This window comes from Megascapheus bottae, chromosome 16 (assembly GCF_031878675.1).
Source record: "Megascapheus bottae isolate mThoBot1 chromosome 16, mThoBot2.hap1, whole genome shotgun sequence".
NCBI classification, from domain to species: domain Eukaryota; kingdom Metazoa; phylum Chordata; class Mammalia; order Rodentia; family Geomyidae; genus Megascapheus; species Megascapheus bottae.
Window position 1 is genome coordinate 42114873 of NC_143524.1, and position 27785 is coordinate 42142657.

At 37.3% G+C, this 27785-nt stretch overlaps 2 protein-coding genes across 2 annotated transcripts; both read right to left on the minus strand.

Annotated features, from left to right (window-relative positions):
* Positions 1 to 268: 268 nt before the first annotated feature.
* On the minus strand, positions 269 to 2341 carry LOC150053394 (olfactory receptor 52K2-like). The gene is made up of 2 exons (XM_090349071.1): positions 2330 to 2341; positions 269 to 1240 (listed from the first exon to the last, which is right to left on the minus strand). Exons 1-2 carry the CDS (start codon positions 2339 to 2341, stop codon positions 269 to 271), a joined length of 984 nt encoding a protein of 327 aa, XP_090205197.1.
* Positions 2342 to 14551: 12210 nt separating this feature from the next.
* LOC150053395 (olfactory receptor 51L1-like) lies at positions 14552 to 15499 on the minus strand. The gene has a single exon (XM_090349290.1). The coding sequence runs from the start codon at positions 15497 to 15499 to the stop codon at positions 14552 to 14554; it is 948 nt and encodes a 315-aa protein (XP_090205416.1).
* Positions 15500 to 27785: the final 12286 nt, after the last annotated feature.

Consider the following 27785-nt stretch of genomic DNA (forward strand, 5'->3'; position numbering starts at 1 on the left):
TAATTAAAATGTTTAAATATACTGAATAGTTAAAACATTATAATGAAAGAGAATAACAGCATTCTAATTTAGAGAAATCTCCAGGGAAACATTTATAAAAATGCATATATATAAGTCTAAATCACTCTGGTTTAATCATGGAACTGCCTTGGCCAATTTAATTCTCACAGAAAACTCCCCAATCATGTGATGCTTGAAATATGGCAATGTTGAAAGGACACATAACAAGACAGATGATATGGTTTGGGCTCAAATATTATACAACAATTCAATGGGGGGCCTTCAAAGAGCTGAATAGTTTAAGGAACCTGTCTCGTATCCTCTTGGTCTTCACTCCGTAAATAATGGGGTTCACCATGGGTGGAACAAGAAGGTAGATATTGGCTACAAATATGTGAACATGGGGAGCCACTTGATGCCCAAATCTATGAGTGAGAAAGGAAAAAAATGCTGGAGTATAGGACACCAAGATCATAGACACGTGGGAGCCACAGGTACCCAACGATTTGAGTCTGGCATCTTTAGATGGCAGAAGGAAGACAGCACGTAGTATGAGGACATAAGAACAGATGATCAACATGAAGTCCACACCCCCAGTGAGGAAGGCAACCATAAGGCTATACACTCTGCGGACTGTGGTCTCAGCACAGGCAAGCTTGATGAGGGCCATAAACTCACAGTAGGTGTGGGAAATGATGTTGGTTTTGCAGTAGGGAAGCCAGCGTAGCAGGAAAGGGTGAGGAGTGAGAAGTGCTATCCCTCTAAGGACTATGGCCAAGCCCATCTCCCCCGTGACAGTGTGTGTCAGAATAGCTGAGTGTCTTAGTGGATTACAAATGGCTATGTACCGGTCAAATGCCATGGCCAGGAAGAAGCCAGATTCCATGGTCGAGCACGAGTGAATCAGGAAAACTTGTGTGAGGCAGGCTTCAAGGCGAATCTCTCCATCATGGAACCAGAAGAGGCTGAGAAGTTTGGGGACCGCTGTTGTACACACCACAAGATCAGCCACAGCCAGCATGCAGAGGAACAGGTACATTGGCTGATGGAGGCTGGGGTCTGTCTTGATGGTGAACAGAAGGGAGCAATTTCCCAGAAGAGCCAGGATGTAGGCCACACAAAAGGGGATGGAGATCCAGATGTGGGCATCCTCTAGCCCAGGAATGCCAATGAGAATGAAGGTGGATGGATGGACGTTGGTTCTGTTGTCTGCTGTCATAACAAGGCTTGGGTGTTTTAACTTCTACATGGTCATTTTCTTTAAAAATAGACGTAAGAGAATTTACCAATTTTAAAATTCCTAATTAGTTTAAGAAAGGCATTTCAGGGAACTGTAGTGACTGAATAATTAGCATCTAATTATACAAATACAATCATTTCATTTAATAACAGAGTCAGGCCTATGTACAAAGTTTCTATGCCTTGGAATAGTCTCTACTTAAATTCACATAAAAATGTGTCTTCACCAGAAGTTGTGTTGAGATGAACTCACCAATCAGTATTTAAAACTCATTTACAAAATATTCTTAATGTTTGCTACTGTATTTGCATTCATATTTGCATTCATATTTGTTGTCTGAATTTAAGATGTATGCATCTTTCTATGTATCCTTATATAATCTATCTATCTGTATATATTCTAAATGTATCAATTGTTAAGTGGGCAAATCCTTTTACAAATGACCAACTTCCATTGAGAAGACAATTAGCAGAATTAAAATTTAAAGATTGTATAAGAGTTATGCATTGTTGGAATAAAAAGAGTCCTTGAAAGCTTAGGAGAGAGACAGGATGAATGATAGGAGGTTGAATAGAGAATGGATTCTGTTTTTGGTAGAGAGGAAGTGGCTTGTGACAGTGCCTGCATGACTTAAGAGTTCTAAGGACCCTTAGAATGTGTCAATTGTATGATGGTGAGATTTATTCAGAAGGATATGGTGAAGCTCTCTGAAAATCCAGTCTTCATAATGATGTGAAGTCGATGTGTTAGGAAGTTATCAAGCCATGTTGGTATCCATGGCCTTTTACTGGTCATGGAACTCACTTCTTATCTGAGCACACAGCTATCACAGCAATTAATTATAATCTGTATTCTAACTTCCCAACCCTTCCTATCATTTATCCAAACATCTTGCTCTTGGTTATATGCACTCTACAAAGAGGCTATGCCATCTAAATCCCATCTTCTTTTTTCTTTTTTCTCTAACTCCTTCAGCATTGTGTGATTCTCACACCAGCTTCATACTGCTGTTTGTCTATACCATTAGGTGTTTTTTGCTTATTGTAATTAATAGAGGGATTACAGTTATATTTGACAGATAGAAGGTACTTTCCTTCTCATACATTGATACCTCATTTCATATTTTTGTACTCAGTTCCCTCCCCACAGTCCCTCCCCTCAACTTGTTTTCCCCCGTTCCCTTTCCTATTTCAAATAAACAAATAAATGTATATATAATATGCCAGGTAACGAAGTCAGATACTGTAACAATATGAGATTAGCCAAAGGGCAACAATAGAGAAAAGAAATAACATATTCCATTAACAGCAATCACATAATATAAAGCTCTTGTTTCCATATTCTGGAGATCCTTTCATTTAGCCTTATCATGTATGGCCTTATGTATCTAGGTTTTTGCTATTGCAATCCTCTGCTACTCTTAGAATCGTTTCCTGATTGTGTCCACGGATGTCTTCCTTTAGTAACACAGCAGACACTATCCTGACACACATTCTTTACTCTTATATATGTTATATTATATTATGGAAACCTGAGATAATTAATTGGATTATCAAGTCAGTGTCTGGTGAACTCAGGGTTGGACTGTATTGTAGACTGGATATAATAACTGAACTGTAAATATATACTGCTTTTGCCCTCTTAATCTGTCTTGGTAGTTTTAGAGTGAAAGGTTTTTCCTACATGCATTTTCTGACCTTCAAGATCAAAGGACATGGATAATATTTAGAAATAAGGCATCAGATGGCAGTTGCCAAGAGACCTTTAGGAAATTGGAGAACTATTACTTCTGAAGCATGTTAGACAGTGTAATAATAGAGCAAAATTATGCGATATATAATACCTACCATTTCTAAATTGGTCAGTTATTTATAATGAGTTTATTGTTTACTTGAACACATTTCAAGAGTTAGCAGATACAAGTTTTAGCCTTATTAAATAAGACTTAATTTATAGCAGGTTTAAAATTTCATGAATGATAAAACTAGTTTCTAGAACAGACATCTATTTCAGAACCCTCTTGATAATTTATAGTGACCATTTACCCTAAGGATTTGCAAACTACATACATTGATTTAAATAGAAACAATGGGTTCTGAACTCTAGCTACAACCCTGCCCCTTTTTGCTTTACTCTTATTTTTTTTGCCTGTCCCCAGCTGTAATTGTGATCTTCCTACTTACATCTCTTCCCAAACCAATTTCAACAATCTTTTCACCTGTGACCTTAAATACATAAAACATTTCGATTATATTAGACCTTCTTTTTTTATATTTTTATTGTAATTAATAAAAGGGTTACATGATACTGCCTAGATAGAAGGTGCATTAATTCACATATATTGATACCCTTTCACATGTCTTGGTCCCCATTACCCTCCCCTCCCCCCCCCATCTTGGTTTTCCCCCCTCCCTATCCAATTTCAAATAACCAAATACAAATAACCTTCTTAACTTTCCCTTCTCCTTCTCCACATCCTTTTTTCCCTTTTCCTCTCATTCTCTGGATAGGACCGGTTTTATGTTCCTGTTATTCACTTTTTTGTGGTGTGTGCTAATATTTTCAAAGGAGTTTCACCTTGATTTCACACAATACATGCATTTTAGTCCACCTCACCTCCTTATTTCTCTCTCCCCTGTATATCCATTCACTATACTATTAGTCAACAGCATTCAGTTAGTTTCATTTTTCCATCTTCATGAACAAATTCAATATATTTTAATCTTACTCACCCTATAATATTCTCTTTTCCCATATTTTTGTGCCAGTCATGGAGATTGAATTCAGGACCTGAGCACTGTCCGTGAACTTTTTGCTCAAGATTATCAAGCTACCACTTGAGCAAAAGCTCCAAGACTGCTTTACTGATGGTTAATTGAAGATAAGAGTCCTATGTATGGACATTGCTGTCGCAGCTGACTGCTTTCATAACACTTATTCTTAGATGTCAGTGTCCTGTGTAGCTACTTACAGGCCTGAGCCACCAGCTCTCAGCTCTTATATTTTTTTAATTTTATTTTTTTTTATTTTTTTTGCCAGTCCTAGGCTGGAGCTCAGGGCTTGAGCACTGTCCTTGGATTTTCTCAAGGCTAGCACTCTACCACTTGAGCCGCAGCACCACTTCCGGCTTTTTGCTATGTATGTGGTACCGAGGAATCGAACCCAGGTCTTCGTGCATGCTAGGCAAGCACTCTACCACTAGGCCAAACTCCCGGCCCTCACCTCTCCATATTTTTGCAAACATATACAGTAATATAAACCAATGTGCACTGAGTATGTGTTTCACGTGGCCAGTGTTACCTGATTTTGTCCTTGGTAGAGTCTTGGGATTGTGGATCTTAACTACGACTCAAATAAAGATACCATCAAAAGTTTACATAATGATCTGGGCATGGTGGCTCAAGCCTGTAATCCTAGCTCTTCATGAGGCTGAGATCTGAGGATCAAGGTTCAAAACCAGCATGAGCACGAAAGGACCTGAGACTCTTATCTTCAATTAACCTCTGGAAAATGAGAAGTGGTGCTGTGGCTCATGGGTAGGCAGTAGCCTTGAGCTGAAGAGCTCAGGGACAACGCCCAAGCCCAAGGGTAGGGAGCTAGCCTTGAGTTGAAGAGCTCAGGGACAGCACCAAGGCCAAGTACAAGCCCCATGACCCACAAAAAAAGAAAAAGTTTATGTAACATTGCCTAGGAATAAGTCAGAAATTTCAGTCCAAGTAAGGATGAAATTGTAGTGTTTGTATTAAGAGATGTATACCCATAGGATGATATAATTGTTAAATGACCATAAGCATGCCACCCTGCTCCAAGCAGGGTAAGGTATTACTTCAACACCATAGCTTGCTAAGGCTTGCTCAGCACTGGTACCTCTCACTGCTTCCTCCCCTTCATCAGCCTTCTCAGCTCATGAAGTACACTGCAAAGTCATGCACAAATTCATTCTTGAGAAAAGTTGCAGCTCAGCCCCAGCCCACAACAAGGGAGAGATGTCATCATTTGTAATATCTATGGATCTTTCACAGGAGCCATGAAACTATGAGAGTCAGAAGTCCCAAGAAATATTACAGATGTTTTTCAGAGCCTAGCTCTCCTGAGTCCTAACTCCTTCGATCTGACTTGCACACTTGGCTCCTCACACAGTGAAAATGATCAGCATTTCTTACCTCATTTTGAGTTCTCTTTGAATCTGGAATAGCATCAATGTGACTTGAAAAAAAAATCTTTCCCTCATAACTTATAGCTTTTCAGATGAACTCATTAATAGATACCCAGAATTCCACGAGCCAGGAGTGGGAAGGGCTTTCCCCTGGGGTTAGTGAAATAAACTGTTGGGAATTGGAGACTTGAGGTCAGAACCCAGCTTCTACTTCTTTAAATTTAGTATCATGAAGCAAAATAAATCAAGATAAAGGAGACTAATTTTTCCTTAATGGTCACTGGAACCTGTCTCTCAGCAGGCATGCTTGAGTCTCAGGATCATCAGCACTTAAAAAATACCATATGCATGCTTCTGAAAAGAAAGTACTTTTGGTTTTGAATATAGAATAATATAAAAAAACATAGTAGTAGTAATATGGCTTCCGTGTTAGGTTTAGTTTTATTTCATTAATATCTTGCCCATCAGATTTTGAATATTTAAATTATGTTTGCCTTTCTACATTTTATATCATAATCCAAGGTTGACATTGTGATATATATATTTATACGTCTCATAACTACAGAATAAATATCATAGAGAATTCTTTACTCATATAAAATATTAATAAAATTTATATGAACAAGCATATATCTAATCATTGTTTTGAAAATTCAGCACTTTTTTTCTAAGCCTTGCATGTCTGCTGCATGTTTTTGCAAAGTATTTCAGATAAATTTTAGATTTGAAGCAATATTTTTGCATATTTTAATATAAATACCACTATTTTCATTTGCTTATCTTCGGGAAAATAACGAGGCACAGAAATGGAGGGACAAAGGGTGACTGGATGCAGCAGTGGTACTCTTCTCTTTAAAGATTGTCTGTTAGAAAGGGTATGTAGGTGCACTGGTGATATTCAATGAAATTTTCCTAAAGTACTACATGATTTGCCATGCCCAGAACAGAGAAAATAACTTGGTTTAATAAGTTTCCATCTAGAGTGAAACACAATAGATGATGTATTCAAAACTTAAGAATTAACACACTTCCCTCAGAAGAATTAAGAAGTTTCCCTGTCTTTCTGTCTGTCTGTCTATCTATCTATCTATCTATCTATCTATCTATCTATCTATCATGAGAACTGCTAGAACAATGCCAAAGGGCCCCTTGCAGCACATAAAAAGGAAAAAATGGGCCTTTTGATCCTTAGGTCTTGACGTCTCACTCAACATGATTCGCTCTAGATTCATCCACTTCCCTGTGAATGCTGTTATTTTATTTTGTCTGTTGGCTATGTAGAATTCCATTGTGTATATATACCACATTTTCTGTATCCATTCATCTGCAGTAGGGCATCTGGCTTGTTTCCATCGCCTGGCTATTGTGAATAGTGCAGAGATGAACATAGCTGAGCAGGTGTCCTTATAATATCTTGGGTCATGATGTTCAGGATAGATGTCCAGAAGTGGTATAGCAGGATCATAGGGAAGGTCTATATTCAGTTCTTTAAGAAACCTCCACACTGCTTTCCAGAGTGGCTGAACTAGTCTACATTCCCACCAGCAGCATGGTATCCTTAATATGTGGCTATTAAATCCAAAGAGTACAAGAGCAAGGACTCAATAACTACATACCCAAAGCTATAGACATGGTAATGGAAATACAAACATAACTATATAGACATAAAAACCTATTACTCTATAGACAATGTTTTATTTCATAAATTAATATGTTTCTATGACATACAAACCCTTAGCCTAATTTTGATTAAGTTCTAAATACTAAGTCCCAGTGATTGTAAATAGAGATTCCCTCCTTGAACACTTGTTTGTTAAACTTGTCATTTAAAATATGATGTAAAAATCAATGTTAATAAATTCTTTAATAAGAAAAAAAAGGAAAAACTGGAATGAAAAGTAAGTATTTAAAAAATGTTTAGTGGGCCATTGTTCTGAACTGAGTTCCTGTCCTCACAACAAAAGATTGGAACAAACCAGATGGTGTAGTGTGTACTGTGGTATATTGAAACTCAAATAACAAAATCTCCAAACATTTCCATTTTCTCCATGACCTAGGTGATTCAAAGCAACCAGAGAGGGGCTGGGAGTTTGGCCTAGTGGTAGAGTGCTTGCCTAGCATGCACGAAGACCCACGTTTGATTCCTCGTGTACCACGTATCTAGAAAAAAGCCGGAAGTGGTGCTGAGGCTCAATTGGTAGAGCTCTAGCCTTGAGAAAGTCCTAGACAGGGCTCATGCCTTGAGCTCAAGCCCAGGACTGGAAAAAAAAAAAAAGCAACCAGAGAGGTTCCAGTCAGCATGATACAGAAGTCCCTTTTGCTTTAGCACTCATAAGAAAAAAATCTTGACTCATCTGAAAATAACCATTCATTTTTTGCATTATTCTATTCCCTTATTCCTGCTGAACCAAGTCTACAGAGACAAATGTCCTAATCTATCCCATGGAAGTCTCCATATTCCTGAATGTTAGCGTGCTTAATAATCTCGACAGACACAATCTTAAACATCAATATTCTAACTGCTAAAGTCCTCTAAAGGTCAAAACATCCAAATATGATTCTGACAAAACAAAATTGCAAACCCTTTAGAAACATTTATTTATGCTTTCAAAAGGACATTTATTTAAGAAACATTAAAAAATGATTGGGAGGGAAATGGGGACCAAGGCATGAGAAAGGGTATCAATGTTTGTGAAGTAATGCATCTTCTATCTGGTGAATATAATGTAACTCTTCTATTAATTACAATAAAAATATCTGAAAAAAGAAACATTAAGAAATGATAGACTTTTCATTGACCATTAGCTACATGAATGACAAGCACATGGATTCTCATTGGTTGTTAGTTACTAGGAGAAGAATCACATAAATATAAGACAAGCAGGTGGCTCAATCCTATAATTCTAGCTACTCAAGAAGCTGAGATATGAGTATACTTGTTCAGAGCCAGCCTGGGTAGAAGTCTCTCCAAATTTTTTCTAATTGCCAGGAAAAAAAGGCCAGAAGAGGAAGTATGCTTTAAGTGGTAGAAAGCCATCCTTGAGTGAAAAAGCAATGGAGAAGTTGAACAGTGTATTCATAAGACAATATGTTGGCATGAACTTTATAACTTGGGAGGGGCAGGGGAGGAAAATTGGGAGAAAAGCATACTCACTACATTATGAATGTAACTGCAAGCCCTCTATATATCACCTTGACAATAAAGTTTATAAAAAAGATTGTGAAGCACTCAGGCTCTGCTCTAGTACTAACAAAACAAAACAAAAAACCCCAACCAACTAGAAAAGAAACCAAAAAAAAACCCATAAGCCAAGAGTACTATGCATAGGAAATGCATGTACTCAGCTTTATTGCTGTACTCATCTATGACAGACAACTGATTTCTAGTAAGCATTTTTGGCAATGTATAGGAAAATGTTTGGGCAAGGAAGACAGGGCTGAAATGTGTGGCAAGTCCAAGTACCTCTTGTGTCAAAATTAGCACAGGTAACATTAGCAGATGCCATGAGAATACCTGATATAAGACTAATAAAGGGAAGAGTGTGCAAATGTCATTAGACAAAAATGCTGGTCTCTGTTCCAAGTGTTCCTTCTATCTGCACGTAACAAACCACAGCTATTTTACTCATGGAGAAGCACAAAGCATTTATCTGAGAACATCTGAGCATATGGGCCGTGGTCTATTTCAGTGTTCTTGAGAAGCAATTGGCATCATGTCTCAGATTTTACAAACATTATATGTGTGTATAATATATAAGGAGAAGTAGGATTTGAGAATGGGAATATCTACAAACTTGAATTTTTAATTTATTTTTAATATGTATTGTGTATGTCCTCTGTAGCATGTTAACTATAAATAAAACAAAGTATTACGTTTATAACATCTCTCTGTAGACAAATTCTTCCTAGAGTTGAATCCTGCCCCATTTATTCTATAAGTTAGAAAGGTGGTGGCAATTATAGTGTGTGTTTATGGGTACATGTATGTGTGTATGCTGGCTATTCATTGCAGTCTCTGCCAATTTGAACCATTTAATTTCCATCAAACAGCTTTCAAACCAGAAGCATAGTTCCCTTAGTGTTTTCTCCATATATATATGTATATGTATATACACATATACACACATATATGCATGCATATATACATGTATATTCATGTATGTATACCAATTACAATTTCATTAAAATATGGTATATTCAGGGGAGGACTCAAAAAGTGTAATTCCTTTGAAAGGCAAAGTCAATCTTCAACAAAATAAATACCAGAAGCAGTCACATGAAAGAGTTGGGGTGAGGTAGGGGGAAGTGGGAGGCTAAGGAATAGAAGAGGGAAAGAATATAGTCAATAATTCAATGAATAACCTACAAAAATAAAGATGAGTGCAGGGAGGGCTGAGTGGGGGAGGGACGGGCAAGCATGATGAAGGGGTGACATTCATCAAGTTGCATTGTATTCAGCAACTGCTTTGTTAGATGAAACCGGGTGGTACACAGGACATTACTATTTGATTTTCCTCATTGATGTATATGAGTGACCAGTGGCTCATAATGCTCATTAGTTAGCCAAAGTAACAAAACCAAGAGCATGTGTAAGACATTATGTGAGGAAGGACACTCCAGGTCTCATAATGAGCAAGGCACAGGCAGGCAGCATCGTATACCAAAGCTGAAAGGAGACTTTCTAGCACCACTGATACTTTAACCTGGAAAGCCCAGGTCACACAACTCCTTCCTCTTTCAGTATTTGGAGGCTTATCATTGGATTCTTTTCTGAAATAAAATCAATATGTCAGAATTTGTGGAAATGAATTAGTTAAGATCAAAAACTTAAATGTATGAAAATCTCTACGCAGGCCGAGAGTTTGGCCTAGTGGTAGAGAGCTTGCTAGCATGCACAAAGACCAGGGTTCAATTCCTCAGTACCACACACATAGAAAAACCCTGGAAGTGGTGCTGTGGCTCAAACGGTAGAGCTCTAGCCTTGAGAAAGTCCAAGCACAGTGCCCAGGCCCTGAGTTCAAGGCCCAGGACTGGCAAGAAGAAGAAAGAGAAGGAGAAGGAGGAGGAGGAGGAGGAGGAGGAGGAGGAGGAGGAGGAGGAGGAGGAGGAGGAGGAGGAGGAGGAGGAATAATAAGAGGGGGGGAAAAAAAGAAAACCCATACCTAGCAGGGAGAGATTGTTCATGTGAACAGAGAGCTTTTGTTTAGGAGCCTTCGTGTGAAAGCCTTGGGTGTCCTGAGAACATGTCTAATTTGGAGAGAGAAATGTGGGAATGAGATGACTCCTTCTGTCCCAGGAGTATACATAGATGTTGTGGTGACATTTTGCTTAACCTTGTCAAATGGTATAATAAATATGAGAAGTTTTCATAAACCTGATTATTAATGAACTTGTTTTCTGGTTTTATAGGAAACCCTAAATCATGTACAGTCAGAAAAAAAATAAAATGATATATGATGAGTTTGTAATTTCTTTACATATGGTAGAAAGGTTCACAATAAAGTAAAAGAAAAAAATAAAGGTAATAAAAATAGACTTACAGGGGAGTCTCTAGTAGCTTTTGATGCCAAAAAGTAAAATATTTGTTAAATCTGAAGAAACAAGAAGACATAAAGCAATACAACTTCTGCATATTTTATATGAAGTTAATGAAATGTTTATCAATTCATGGTTTTATTCCAAATTCTACACAGTGAGCACTTTAGTGATTATATATATACATATATATATGTATACATAGGCTAATATATATATATATAGCCTAAACAATCATAAGTATATATTTAAGTGTACTTTGAAAAGAAATAAACAAATGTGTTCAATTTTTTGCCTGCTATCTTTGTTTTCTGTTCCTAAAGCAAATAAATCACTAAAACTTTCTCATTTCAATAATAGTAAAATTAAACTTCGTTTAAAATGTTACAGAATCTATTTCACAAGGACCATAAGACTATTTAATGAATTAAGAAAGCCCAAGACTTACTATAGATTTGGTGGATTTTAGGTAAAACAGTGGGGATAGTTCGTGGTCACAGAAGCTATTTTATCTTGCAGATACAGGATCTAAGTTTCACATGTCACAGGTAGTGAAAATCCTCAACTGTTAAATACACACATTAAGTGAAACATCACACACAGGAAGCAAAATATTGTGAATTCTGGAGAATAGCACAGATTGTGTTAGTGTTAACCCATCTGAATTGTTTACTCTTTTCAGCATGAGGTGAACTTTTTTACATCTGGCATAAAGCAACACTTTGAAATTCTAATTTATAAATATATATATGCATATATATGTATACATATACTTCTAATCACCATTGTGGCTTAGAGGAGGGGATGAATGCAGGTTCTTTGTTTAATCACCTGATAGGACACACACGATTAGCTTAGATTTAATAAATGCATCCAAATCATTTTATAAGCAAAAAAATCACACAGATGAATTTTCTATATTACAGTAGGGAAATCATTTCATAATCCAGATTAATAAAGACAACATTGTCCTAAATTTGATATAAAACAGAGAAACGGAAATGATGCCTCTGATTAAGAAGCACTTAGACATGTTAAATTGTATCCCTCTTGTATAACCTTTTGAATTTCAAAAGAATAAATTCAATTCAAAAGTCATTTTAGAATATAGTAAACTAAAAATAGAAGAGAATTTCCTTGGCGTATTTGTAAGAGGAAGCTACAATGGTTATCAATCTGAATCATAGAGTATTAAGGAAATTTTTCCAGATATAAAAAAGAAGAAAATATTCACTATGTTTGCCCTTAAAAGTGTGCTATAGTCCCTGCTTCCTAAAACTAGGTGAGATAAAGTAATACAAAACATGATTTGGAAGGAAATAAATTTTATTATTCACAAACAATATTGATAAAAAATAATGCAAAACACTCCGAAATCATGAAAGCAAGTCCATTTAACTCATCAAGATAAAGACACACCAATTTTACACCTAAAAGGACTAAGCTAGCAACAATAAACAAATTTAAGTTTAAAGATGCTAATTACATAACGCATAAAATATTTAAAAATTATAGAAGATATGAGAAATTTCTTCTATAAAATGTCAAGGATTAATGACATAAAAAATGTCCCATTCTGTAAAGAGATTCACTTGCTTATGGATCAGAAGAAAATATTGTAAGAATGGACCATCACTCCAAATTGACCTATAAGCCCTAGGTTTTAACAAAATTGAATATACATCATGCAAAATTTAATGTAAAATCATAAATTCCCAGACAATTACAGACATTTGAAGTATTTGAGCTACTTAGCTGATACCCACCTCCCATAATAAACTATAAAATCACAATAATCAAGAGCAGCATTGAATGGTCCAAAAATCATTGTCCAATAGAACAAAATTGAAAGAATAGAATTTATTCCCACACAGATACATTCAAATTATATAATGCAGGCTATCATGTATGGAGAATTCTTTCTTAGATAAATAATTCTGAATGAATGTCACAGTCATACAAAATTTTGCCTTGATAACATCATCCATAAAAGTAAATCCTAAATTGCATCAATATCCAATTTTGAAAAATAAAGCTAACAAAAATTACACCAAATAATAGAAGTGATAATAAGTAATATTCTAGCTAGAAATGCCCCTGTCCCAACTCATAGTTTTCAGATTGCCTACTCTCCTGCAAGAGTGTAACCAAATCCAAGGAACATTCCCCCACCCCCCCCCCCAGATGACAGGATGTTGAGCTTGAACGGTAGAAGATGTCGCAGAAACACTTGTAAGAGAAACCCTTGTGTACTTTCTGTTTCTTCTTCCATGTGGAAGGGACTGCACTTGTGCTGGATATTGAACAATACTCACACCAGCAAGTTCCAGCAGCAGCCCTATAGCTAGACTTTCTGACTCTTGCAGTTACTGTTAGCTATCTGCTTTCTGCAGGGAGTGTCTCTGGCTTATCAGTCCAAACTGTAATTACCTATCTCTGCTTCAAGTGGATGCCAGTTGCTCTCTGTCCAAGCTGTTTCTCTGGCTGGTACTTCCTTCTTCCTCATCCTGAAAGGGTACTGAGTAGATGGCCTTGGTTCATGATTCGCCCACAGAAGATTTCTTTTTTGTCCTGTGCAATTGATTGACCTTTGCTAACATTAAGTGGCTGGAAACCAAATAGCTCAACTTCGTGATGCAGAAAATTCCAATTGTGTGCCTTCCTTGAATATTAACCCTCAGCTCTTGAGAACTGTTGGTCTTCATCCCCCCCATTAAAGTTGTTTTCCTGACCAAGTTATTAATCACATGTACTGGTAGTCCATGAACTCTTTTAAAATACAGGTTGTGGTCATTGTCTTCTTATTGAACTTTAAAAACATAGTAGGCAAATATTTTTAACAGGCACCAACAATACAGCAAGTTTATACACTAGCTATTTCTCTTTTCTTACACTAGCTATTTCTTAAAATGAAGAACATTTCTGACAAGCACACTAGGAAGAGGAAAAGATTATAATACATATTACATGCATATCTTACAACGGTACGTCCAACAGAAACTATGTGTACACAGTGACATTTCAGAAAGGACATTCCTGTGATATATCATTAATTGTAATAATTTCACATATTAACGGACATGTAACATTTCTCGCAGCCTCCATTTCTTTTTTATAGTTTTGGAATATTTTTAACTATATTTTATTATAATTAATAGAAGGGTTACATTATATTCGCCAGATAGAAGGTGCATTACTTCACAAACATGAGTCCCCTTTCTCATATGTTTATCCCATTTCCCTCCCCCCACCCCCTCCCCTCGTCTTGTGTTCCCCTTCCCTTTCCTATTTCAAATAAACATATATACATTATATCAGATAACGAAGTGAAATACTGTAACAATATGAAATAACCAAGGGTCAGCAAAAGAGATGAGAAATAACATAGTACATTAAGAACCATCTCTTCTATATACATTACCTATGATTGGGTTTTTCTGATGCCCATAGGGGTACATGAAGCAATACACCCTATTGCAGTTTACCCACCAAAAGGCTCCATGACAAAAAGGTTGGCAATTAGCAGAGATAATCTACTTAGGAAGTAAAAAAAAAATGCGAATTTAGGCATACAAGCATGCCCCATGCCATGGGGTAACTGAGAGTTGCTCCTAGGTGCGTCACAGCCTCCTGGCTCTGGAGAGCGTGCGCAGGATCCCCAGGCGGATCTGCTTGGTCCTGACACTGTAGACGATTGGGTTGAGCACAGGGGGAAGCAGCAGGTAGATGTCAGCCATGAGGACGTGGACGGCGGGCGGCAGGTGCTTCCCAAAGCGGTGGACCACGGACACGCCGATAACTGGCACGAAGAAGATGAGCACCACGCAGACGTGGGACACGCAGGTGTGCAGCGCCTTCAGCCGCTCTTCCCGAGACGCGATGCCCAGCACGGCGCTGAGAATCAAGGCATAGGACAGCAGGATGAGGACCGAGTCCACGCCGAGGGTGGCCATGACGACGCACAGCCCGTAGACGCTGTTGACCCTGGCGCTGGAGCAGGAGAGCCTCAGCACGTCCTGGTGCAGGCAGAAGGCGTGGGACAGGGCGCGGGCCTGGCAGTAGTGGTAGCGCCTGAGCAGCAGAGGCGTGGGGAGCACCACGCCCAGGCTCCGCAGGAAGCAGAACAAAGCGATCTTGCCGATGACATCGTTGGTGAGGATGGTGGTGTAGCGCAGGGGTCGGCAGATGGCCACAAAGCGGTCAAAGGCCATGGCCAGCAGCACCGAAGACTCCAGGAAGGTGAACGTGTGGATGAAGAAGAGCTGTGCATAGCAAGCGCTGGCCTTGATCTCCGGAGCGTCCAGCCACAGCACAGCCAGCACGGTGGGGAGAGTGGACAAGGACATGCCCAGGTCAGTCAGGGCCAAGATGGAAAGGAAGTAGTACATGGGCTGATGGAGTGAGGACTCCACCCAGATGACGGAGAGGATGGTAACGTTGCCAGTCAATGCTACCAGATAAGCCAGGCAGAATGGGATTGAGAGCCACGAGTGAACGTACTCCAATCCCGGAAAGCCTGTCAGGAGAAACACCGTCTCCTCGGCTTCACTTCTGTTCCAGAACACCATGGTGAATAAGGAGGCGAGCGAGGGAGATCAGACTCGGATCTGTCTCCAGCACTCCCGGTTATCTTTGGTGGGTACATGCAAAGCCACTAGGACAAGACACATGATTCTTCTAACCGCCCACTTGAAGAATAAGAATCCCATATGGTTCTTTATGGAAGAATAATATAAAGGAATGGATGAAGAGCAAACATGAAAAGAAAAGTGTAAGCCATGTGCATGTCACCATCTCTCAGTAGGAATTCCTTGGATTTTTTTTTCGCTGGAATCACTGGCAAATTCTAAGCAACACAGAAGGAGACAGAGGAAGTTTTCTGATATATTGTAAAGATAAACAGAGAGAAGTCAGAGTGTATGCTGATGGGGCGGCATAAATTTCTTGTCAGAAATGTTCTTTAGGGCCTGGGAGTTTGGTCTAGTGATAGAGTGCTTGACTAGCTTGTACAAAACCCTGGGTTCGATTCCTAGGTACCACATATACAGAAAAAGCCAGAAGTGATGTTGTGGCTCAAGTGGTAGAGCCTTGAACTGCTCAGGGACAGCACCAAGGCCCAGAGTTCAAGCCTCATTACAAGAAAGAAAGAAAGAAAGAAAGAAAGAAAGAAAGAAAGAAAGAAAGAAAGAAAGAAAGAAAGAAAGAAAGAAAGAAAGAAAGAAGGGAGGGAGGGAGGGAGGGAGGGAGGGAGGGAGGGAGGGAGGGAGAGAGGGAGGGAGGGAGGGAGGGAGGGAGGAAAGAAAAGAAAGAAAGAAAGAAAGAAAGAAAGAAAGAAAGAAAGAAAGAAAGAAAGAAAGAAAGAAAGAAAGAAAGAAGGGAGGGAGGGAGGGAGGGAGGGAGGGAGGGAGGGAAGGAAGAAAGAAAGAAAGAAAGAAAGAAAGAAAGAAAGAAAGAAAGAAAGAAAGAAAGAAAGAAAGAAAGACGTTCTTTAGCAAGTCAATAGCTTCCTTTGGTATCTTCAGATTTGACAACTGAAGGGACTCCTAGTAATTCAGTGTAATTTCCTTTTCAAACCGACTTTTTATTTAATAATTTAAAATAATGAAATATTTAGTGCTTAAGTGATAAAATATGAATGCATCTAATATGTACATCTATTTTTGGTTTCCCTGTCTAACCCCATTGGCTGCCCTTAGGAAATGTTTAATTTACCTTGTAAGCTGGCTGACTTCAAACACCTGTACAGCTGTGGCTCATTGTTCCTGGTAGACTCTAGACTCTGACTCGGAGAGTCTAGCAGAGTCAGTATTAGCTGACTGGAAAGACTGCTCCAAATGTAGCTTTGAAACACATGTCTTTGCACTCTGACTATCCAGTACTAGTAGATTTATTTCTGAACGCATTTGTTTATTTTAACATTTCCCACATTTGATTTATTGTTAATCGTCATTCTTTAATGAGAAGGGTACAGCTCTTGAGCTGCACAATCTATAACTCCAGAAAGAACTTGACTCAAATCTGATAGCTGGATGAAAGAAAATATTAATCCATTCTTTAACTGAATCAAGAAACATCTCTCAGGGAGTTTTCGTTTCTGTTGCACTGTTTCTCGTTATTCCTAATTTCCTTTCTTTGTTTTTCGTTTGGTTTATTCCCTGTTGTCACTGTTTTGAATTTCAGTAACCTTTGTCTTGTATTTAAGTCTATCTGATTTGGGGAGGGGAAGGGGGAATCACAGAAATTGTGGGAAAAAGGGTGAACCCATGCAACCTGAGGGACAGGACAGTCAGGAATGGGAAGTGGGAGGAAATGAGAGAGGGTAACACTGCTCAATGAGAAATGTACTCACTACATTACTTATGTAACTGTGATCCCTCTGCACATCACCTTTACAATAAAATTTAATTAAAAAAACATTCCTCTCATTTTGTCGGAGATTATGCATCTCTCACCCTCTGTGTCAGACTCATCACTGATACTCCACTCTAGCCCCAACTAGGCTACACTGAGCTTTCACTGGGACCCTTGCTTGACTAAAGCATCCCAGCTACTCATGGAATTCTATACCCATCAAGAAGAAGTCTCAGGAAAGGTGTTTATTTTTCTCTACCTAAAGTCTCTAGCTGACGGTATATTTTTCTTCTCTCTTGTTCAGAAAGTTTTTTTTCTATTCTACTTCCTACTGTACAGCCAAGCTCATAAGAGTAATCTAGACATTAATTAGTATTGGTCTATTCATTGCACACACACACACAAACACACACACACAATACACACACATCAGACACACATAAGCATACGCATGCACACAACAGTCAAATACAAGAAACCATAGCGAATGTTGTGACCACTGTGAAAAATGATTTATCTTTTGCTGGGAAATGGGTCTATATTTTTCCCTTAATTCCACTTCTAATATAAACCACATTTCCTTTGATTTTTAGATATGTTTCAGGAAAAAAATAGCAAATTGACAAATCTTCAGAATGTAGTACAACTTGATCTACCCCAGTGTTTAGGTAGGGTATATAATTGGATTTCTAGTCTTTCATGACTGCAAGACCAACCAATTTCTCTCCTTCTGTCTGCTTGCTCTTCTCTGGTAGCCAGAGTTCACTTCTGAATTTCTATATCTGTTTTTCTTTTCTTATTCTTTCCTCACTATTCCATCTGACACAATTTTCTCAGTTTCTCAGTCCTGTTATTCTTCTTTCCTGTTCATTTCTTTCCTAGATATTTGTAAACCATTGACAATGACACATTATTGTTCTTTGTTTAGTTTTAGCAGAATTGAATTACTATAAGTATGAAAGAGAAATAAAAGCCAGTGACTGAGGAAAATATTGAAACATGGAAAGATTCAAGTAATATAATCACCTATTCCAGGTCATTGAGAAAATTCAACCAAAGATAATTTTAAAAAACATAGATTCTTAGTCATCCTAACAGCAAGCATCAAAATCCATTTTCCACTGCCATCATTTCTTCGATTTTATCTCTTGTTCAGGTAAATCACTCACCTGAGAGGAGTCAAACCTGTATGGAAAATTGACAATGCAATTCTGATTCTTCGTGAACCTCACTCTGGAGTTAATTGAAAGCCTCTGAGAAGTGGATCTTGAGTGCTTCCTCTATGTCTGTAAATACTGCTCATTCCTCCTGGGGTACAATCAGGAAGTCTGTCACAGGTTTATACATCCCTAGGGTGTGAAGGACTGGCACAGCCCCTAACCACAGGTGTTAGAGAGTGCATGACCTTGATACTGGAATTAAAAGAAATGCATCGCCTCTTCTGCCTGTGAGTCCCAGTCCTTTCCTTGTAATCCAAAGGTTTTCACTTCTCACATGCACACTGGACAGCGAATTCATGGTCCTTCCTCTAATCCAGAGGAATTCTGAAACCAGTTTTAGTTAAAAGCATGATGTAAAACGATGGTAATAATGCCCAGTGAAGGCTTTTCTGCCAAAAATGTTAGTGTTGTGCCATTTCTCACTGAACAGTTAAATTCTGTACATTTAATAATCACATATAGAAATGGGATTAAGTATCCAAAGTAAGTACAATAAAAGGAACATCATGTCATTGTGTCTATGAGGTTCACTAGGGTATGATGTCTCAGCAATTCTTATTTTATAAATTGCCATCCTTTTGCATTTATTTCAGAAAATTTATTAATCTACCACACGACACAAACTGGGAGTTTTATTGAGAATGTTTTAAGAGAATTGAAATATCTGTGATATCAGATTTTTCAAAACAAAAACATGGTCTTGTTTGATACTCGTGTGTTTGGAGATTATATAACTTACATTAGATATTTCTGTAACTATTTGATAGGAACTGGTGGTTATGCAAATGACCCATTTTTTATAAATCTTTAGTAGTGCTATTGATAAGCAAATTTAATTGTTTAAATTTAAATTTAGAGTAAGCTCTGAGTATGTGTGATATTCCCTCAGCGAACACAGTGAATTTTGAGCTAGTTTAACTTCTGCATTGTGTGCCTTAACTCCCTCCTTCCTCCTCCTTTTTAAAAGTTTATTTTTTCAAGTGTGGCAGGTTTAAGTTGTGTTTAATTTTCTTCAGGATTTTAACCTCATGCTTTATCAGTGACAATGGCCTGAAATTTTCCACTTGAAAAATTGTTTGCCACATTTTGCTCAAAGTCAGGCAACATTAAAAGATAACTTAGAAAATATTCCCTCTTTATACTAGAATATTTTACCTACAGTTGACATGATTTCATTGTTAAATGGACTTCTAAGGATTGTTTTAATTATGATTTTGGAGTTAAGAAGCACAAGAAACTCAGTTTTTCATTATGTCAGTTTGAAATTACTTAAAAAGATACAAAAAAGGTTGCTTTTTATAAATATCTGAATATTTTGAGTTTCTATTTGTTACTTTTCCTATTTTGTCATTTGTATTTATCTAGGAATATGTTCTCTGGCCATAAATTTTTTATATTTATTGGATAAAAGTTGAATGGATACCTTTCAGTAGCCTTTAAGAAATTTCCTTCTTCCATCATAAATTCTGGCTTTATGTGTGTTACCCTTTTGTATCAATCAGTCCCACAGTAGACCAAACACTTTATTGTTTTCATTTAAATGATCCACTCTCTAAGACTGTATTTTCCAAAATCAAGTATCCAGATACAATATATCTAGGTAGAGAGATAGATAGAGATAGATAGACAGACAGAAATGTGTCTAGATAGACAGACAGAAATGTGTCTGAAGACAAACAAATCAAAAATCACACACACACACGTCTTGCATCTGTCATCTATGTGGTTGAGCTTACAGAAGTCTATATTCATTCTCCAAATATCTAACTAGAGTACAAAGATCATTAAATCACACACACACACACACACACACACACACACACACACGTATTGCATCTGTCAACTATGTGGTTGAACTTACAGAAGTCTATATTCATTCTCCAAATATCTAACTAGAGTACAAAGATCATGTTGATAAACTCAAAGGGAAATGTAATAGACTTCACAATACTTATCAGTGAGACCCATGTGTGATATCGCTTTATTCATTTATTAGCTATAAGAATCTGGACACAGTTTGACAAATTTCTATTTGGTTTCACTGGAAAAGCTCTTGCTCATTAAACCAAGGAACTATCAAAGGGGGTTGAGTTGACTGAATACATCAATCCCATTACACAGAGAAGGACCAGTGTCAACTTGGATCCTGTATCCAATAATCTGACTTAGGGTTCACTTTTTATTTTTATCAACTTACTCAAGAAATTTGCCATAATTCTTTTGGGGGAAGGCAGAAGAAAAGTTCTCCTTGACTGCGTCTAAGTACCACAGAATCCAAAAGATCCTTTTACTTGGGACATGTATCTCTAACCAACTGCTGCAGAATCCAAAACTATTTCAGCTCTGAAATCCAGGCCAGCAAGACCCAGATAGTCTTAAAGGATGATCACTCAGTAATTCCCTGTAACCCTTCTTTGGTTTACTTGGTGGCTATAACCTAAGTAGTATTGCTATAGCTGTCTGATGTTTTTGTTCTGTAGAAACCTAACAAAGACATTTATTTGTTAGCGCTAATAAAATAATGACTACTTTTACAATTCTGTAGCATAGTCCATTCAGATGCTAACCTTCCCCTTTATTATTATAATTGTGATCCTGTTTCACATCAATCATTCCAGAGACATATCTTTCCCATTGCTGTTACTGAGAAATGCTTTGTTGTGCTGGACTCATCAGCACATTTCTTGGGCTTAAGAAGTTAGTGGGTGGGCCAGGTTTGTCTAAGGCATGGTTTAGTATCCCACCATGCTCTCTCTGAATCTTGCAATATGTTTCATCACATCTGCCATGCTGCTGTTTAATTATCAAGTTCAAAATATATTAAATATCAGTTGGTATATAACTATTGAATATTATTTGATTTACTATCAATCAGCTAGTACTTAGTCATTTTAAAGGTGATTTAAATAGAAACAAATAATAATTGAATTTTATTGACTATTAAACATTATCCATTAATTAAGTTAATTAATTAATGACTTGGTTTTAATTATTATTTTTTTTGGTGGTGATGGTGGTGGTGGTCATGGATTTGAAATGTGGACCTGGGCTCTTCAGCTCAAGGCTACTGCTCTACCACTTGAACTACAGCACCACTTCCGCTTTTCTGGTGGTTAATTGGAGAGAAGTCTCACAGACATATTTTTCATATATTTTTATTGTAATTAATAGAAGGGTTACATAATATTCACCAGATAGAAGGTGCATTAATTCACATACATTGATACCCTTTCACATGTCTTGGTCCCCATTACCCTCCCCTGCACCCCCCCATCTTGTTTTCCCCCTTCCCTATCCAATTTCAAATAACCAAATACAAATATATCCGATATATCAGATAACAAAGTGAGATATTGTAACAATATGAGATAACCAAGGGACAGCAAAAGAGCTGAGAGATAACATAGTACATTGCTGGTTTTGAACTGCCATCCTCAGATCTCAGCCTCCTGAGTAGTTAGGATTACAGGCATGAGCCACCAGTGCCCAGCTTTGGTGTTAATTATTAAATTGCCTCAGAAAATAACGTGTGGCCATGTCTCCAGAAGAAAGAGGAATCCACTGGGTTTTGAGGAGCAGAAAAGGCCTGTTGGGAATTAAGTACCACTAGCTAAATCCATGAACACTGTGAGAGTCAGCAGAACTCAACTTGAAGGGACACTGAGACCTATGAGCTTTTTAGTAACATTGGCAATATCAGGAGGAGCTGTCATCCCTAGAGACCTCCATTCTACTAAAAGGCTTCAGGGTAGGAGTGGTTGACTCCAACTTTCAGAAGGCACCTGTGCACCTCACAACTGGGGCTGGATGATTTCATTCTGAATTCATTTCTTTCAGACACATCAAGTGCACATCAAGTTGTATATTTCTTGGTAAGTAACTGAAAAGCCAATACTTCCATTGTAGATATCTCATCAGACCTGAAATAATGATGGATGGCCTATTCTTGACACACAATTTTCATTTAACTCTTTCATTGCTCCCGTCTGAGGATGTACTCAATGTAAGAAACAGCCTGCTAAGTAGATAACTGGCTGTATTATTTAAATGTTAAAATGTATAAACTCAATAAAAGCTTAATTGAAGTAGTTAATATATGTTTAAAAAAAGTGGAACTACCATGGTGAAGTATTGCAGTTTGGGGAGAAAATTGAAAGAAAAATCGTATTTTTTCATGTTTGTACAGGAAGCACTCCTTTGGATATCAAGCCCCTCTTTGGGGTGGACCAAACAGGGAGCTGAGGAAATGAAGCCTGAACTGGTTGGGTTTAATACAATGAAAGACTCCGAGAAATAAGAGTAGCATATTCTTAAATTGTATTTACCTTAACAGTGTTAGTATTCCACACAGATTGAGCCTCTGTCCTTGTGGAAGACAGTTTTGAGTCACTCTGCTTATATACACAAAACACTCCGAATATGACTCTTCCACAATCCTGTTGAAATACAGCTTTATTTTTCCTTCAGAGGCTCTTCTCATGCCCTCAGACCCATATCAGAAAGAAGAATCATGACAACATGGATATGCTTTCTAAAAGACAGCATTCTATTGATGGAAGCATTTCACACAACTGTAATAATGTTTAAGCCAAACAGGAAACAGAATAGCTTTATCACAACAAGCATTCAGTCACGTCTTCAAGGGCAATAAGAAAAGATTGCTTAAAAAGTAAATAGAAACTCAGACTGTTAAGAAATCACCTATATGTTTGAAAAACATTGCCAAATCATGACAAGATTAATAGTGAGAGCTAAAACAGTTCTAATGCATTTCATATAAATTTGTTTCATCATTTAATTTATAGGAGTAGGTTATTTAATAATTTTCCAGTAAATTGACCCTTTCATTAGTAGATTAATACTTTAATAGGTTTCTTTAATAGATTAATACTCTTGCTATAATAGGTTATATTTTGAAAATGGTGTGTTAAGCTTTGGAGGAAATTTTTATTCAGTATATTATAGTAGGCCAACTTAGATATATCACTCTCTACAGCAAACATATTAGTAATAGATACAAATACTAAATGATAAAAGCATTACTATTGTGTTTTTCTACCAATAGAGCAATAGATGCTACGTAAATGCTACGCTGATAATAGATAAGGAAGCAGATAAATGATAGATGATAGATAATAGATGATATCTCATAAAAATACATACTTTTGTGTCAAATTGGATAAAAAATACAGGGGTCCACAGGGCTCCAGCTGTAAAGATATTAATTTATGACAGTTCTCTAGCTGAATGTTGCTAACCATGAAAGTGCTCCAAGAGTCAGATATTTACTCAACATGGATTGTGACCTTTGTAGCCCTCATGGAGCTTGCTACCACCACATAGAACCAGCTAGTCTGCACCATAGAACCAGGTAGATGTTGCAGCAGATGGGGGTAAATAACCAAAGTAAACTCAGGTTTGCTTTTGAGGAAAGACCCCTTCACTGTTACTGAAAATAAATCCTAGTAGATTAACAAAATCTGGGAATTACAAAGAAACTCTGATGATGTCTAATCTGGGAACATGAATATTTTGTTTAAAGTACATCATCAAACTATCAAAAACCCACCAGTTGAAGATGAGATTACAAATAAGAGTTCAAAATTTTAATATAAAGTGAAATACTGATGAAGACACTCTCCAGTGTGAATAGCAAGTAGAGGAATGAGAAATTAGCCAAAGGATGGAGTTTCAGCAAGGCTGAAGAGATAATCTGGTCATATTGATACCAAGTATAGGGATGGGAGCTAATGAGGATGGTTTGCATATTTCAGTGTCACTCAAAATAGGCGTCTCAGCTCTCAACTAGTCTGAATGCAAATAATGTAAAAATGCAAGGTGATACATTTGTTAATGTGACTAAAACAACCATTCCGCGTTGTAATTATCAATATTAAAAAAAAGCTTTTTTCACTGAAGATAAAAATGCATCAAACCCAACATGAGTGCAGAATAACCAAAAAGAATGAAAATTAATAGAATAATTAACAAGCACAAATTAAAGTGCACAGGCATTTAAAGAAATTCAGAAAGAACAAACGTGCATTATATTTATTCAAAAAAGAAAAAGCATATAGTTGAAATGAAGCTTAATTGTTAGGATGCATTTAAAACCAGAAAAAATAAAATAATTAGGAAATAAAAAACTAATGAATGCACTAGAAAATAAAACACAAATGAAAGAAATATTTTAAAAGATAAATAATCTAACTAGCAAGCTAGGCTGAGGCTTTTCCTAGCTATATAAACTGCTTAAGTATAAAATATTAGATGGCAACATGACTGACTTATCTAGAAATGAAGATATAAATGGCTGTTACCATTGGAATAATCATTGAGGTCTATGCTGTATAAAAATAAAGTTTGATGATGTTAATTTTACTCCCCTCCTAAGAATCACATATTGAAATGCAGAACATCGGTGAATCAGAGAATATCCTACTTTCCTAGGTTACTAAGAAAAATTTTAAAAAGAAAAAAAAGAAGTATGCCTGGGGCTGCTAGCTCTAGCTCACACCTGCAATCCTATACTTAAGAAGCTGAGATCTGAGGTTCAGAGCCAAACACACCAGGAAACTCCTTAAAATTCTTACCTTAAGCAAAGCAAGAAAGGAAGAAAGGAAGGAAGGAAGGAAGGAAGGAAGGAAGGAAGGAAGGAAGGAAGGAAGGAAATAAACCATTAAAAATGTTCCTCGTAGTATAGTTTTACTGATTTTTTAACACATATCTAGACATAGGTTATAATATACTAAAAGACAAAATTGTCTGGTTTTCAACTAGGTAATAAATATTTTTATAATTATCTTAATTCTATAAAAGTTTTTATATAAAGCTAGTATCACCGGGCCATGAGTGTGGCCTAGTGGTAAGAGTGCTTGTCTATATAAAATCAACCCTCAAAAATCAACTGCCTTCCTTTACGCCAACAGTGAGAGGAACTAGGCAATAATCAGGAAAGAAACTCCTTTCACAATAGCCTCAAAGAAAATAAAGTACCTAGGAATTAGCTTAACTAAGAATGTAAAGGACCTTTTTGACGAAAACTTTAAAACCCTAAAAAAGGAAATTAAAGCAGAACTAAGGAAATGGAAAAACCTCCCATGCTCCTGGATTGGAAGAATCAATATTGTGAAAATGACAATCTTACCAAGAGCTATCTACAAATTCAATGCAATACCCATCAATATCCCAATGGCATTCTTTAAAGAAATAGAAGAGGCAATTCAAAATTTCATATGGAATAATAAAAGACCCCGTATAGCAAAAACACTTCTTAGCAGAAAGAACAGTGCTGGAGGAATTTCAATTCCAAACTTTAGACTCTATTACAGAGCTATAATTCTCAAAACAGCTTGGTACTGGCACAGGAACAGGCCTGAAGACCAATGGAATAGAACTGAGGACCCAGATATTAAACCACAGACCTATGGCCACCTAATCTTTGACAAGGGAGCCAAAAAAATAGAATGGAAGAAAGACAGCCTCTTCAACAAGTTGTGCTGGCAGAACTGGTTAAGCACCTGCAGAAAACTAAAGTTGGATCCTTCTTTGTCACCTTGCACTAGAATTAACTCCAAATGGATCAAAGACCTGGAGGTAAAAGCTGACACACTGAAAAATTTACAGGAAGGAATAGGAGATACACTAGGCCTCCTTGGCACAGGTTGAAACTTTCTTAATAAGGACCAAGAATCACAACAAATCAGAGAAAGGCTGGATAAGTGGGACTGCATTAAACTGCAGAGCTTTGGTATGGCAAAGGACATAGCTAGTAAATTAATTAGGAAGCCTACAGAATGGGAGAAGATCTTCACCAACCAAACAACAGATAAAGGCCTCATATCTAAAATATATCAACAACTCAAAAAATTGAATCACTCCAAAACTAATCTCCAAAGTAACAACCATCCCATTAAAAGATGGGCCAAAGACTTAAAGAGAGTCTTCTCTGAAGAAGAAACAAAAGTGGCCTATAGACATGAAGAAATGCTCAACATCTCTGGTCATAAAAGAAATGCAAATCAAAACAACTCTAAGATTCCACCTCACTCCAGTTAGAATGGCCAGGATCAGGAAAATGAATAATAACAGATGTTGGAGGGGATGTGGCCAGGAGGGATCACTACTACACTGTTGGTGGGAGTGCAAACTCGTTCAACCACTATGGAAAGCAATATGGCAGTGCCTCAAAAGGCTAAACATAGAACTCCCCTATGACCCAGCAATTCCACTACTTGGCATTTACCCAACCATCCAGAAACAAGGGCATACTAAATCCACTAGCACAACAATGTTCATTGCAGCACTATTCACCATAGCAAAGATATGGAACCAACCTAGATGTCCCTCAGTTGATGAGTGGATCAACAAGTTGTGGTATTTGTACACAATGGAATTCTATGCTGCTGTCAGAAAGAATGACATTGCCCCATTTGTTAGGAAATGGAAAGACTTAGAAAAAATCACATTAAGTGAAGTAAGCCAGACTCAAAGGAACGTAGGCTCAATGGTTTCCCTCATTTGTCATAATCAGTAGAAACCTTGGGCTCTACTAGCAGAGATCTGCAATAGAGCAAAATCTTGATACATAAGGCCATACAGTACGAAGCTAATTGAAAGGACCTCCAGGATATTGAAACAAAAGCCATATAACGAATGATTGTTGTCCTTAATGTACTATGTTGTCTCTCATCTCCTTTGCTGTCCCTTGGTTATCTCATATTGTTACAGTATCTCACTTTGTTATCTGATATATTGAATTTATTTGTATTTGGTTATTTGAAATTTGATAGGGAAGGGGGGAAAACCAAGATGGGTGGGGGGTGGGGGGGGAGGGAAATGGGTACCAAGACATGTGAAAGGGTATCAATGTATGTGAATTAATGCACCTTCTATCTGGTAAATATCATGTAACCCTTTTACTAATTACAATAAAAAATGCAAAAATAAATAAATAAATAAATAAAGAGTGCTTGCCTAGCATGCACAAAGCCATGGGTTTGATTCCTCAGTATCACATACACAGAAAAAAGCTGGAAATGGTGCTGTGGCTCAAGTGGTAGAGCACTAGCCTTGAGAATGTCCAAGGACAGTGCTCAGGCCCTGAGTTCTAGCCCTAGGATATATTTTGATGACTAATAGCTTTATTTTTAATTTTTTTAATTTTTAATTTTATTTTTAATAGCTTGGTTTTTAATTTATTTGGATTATGATATGTACCTCTTCACCTATTCATTTTTCTCCATTTAGAATCCTATGTAAGGACGGTGTCTGGATCACTTGG

Excerpts from the sequence above, each read along its gene's own strand:
- LOC150053395 (XM_090349290.1), bottom strand. The coding sequence starts at position 15,499 with ATGGTGTTCTGGAACAGAAGTGAAGCCGAGGAGACGGTGTTTCTCCTG.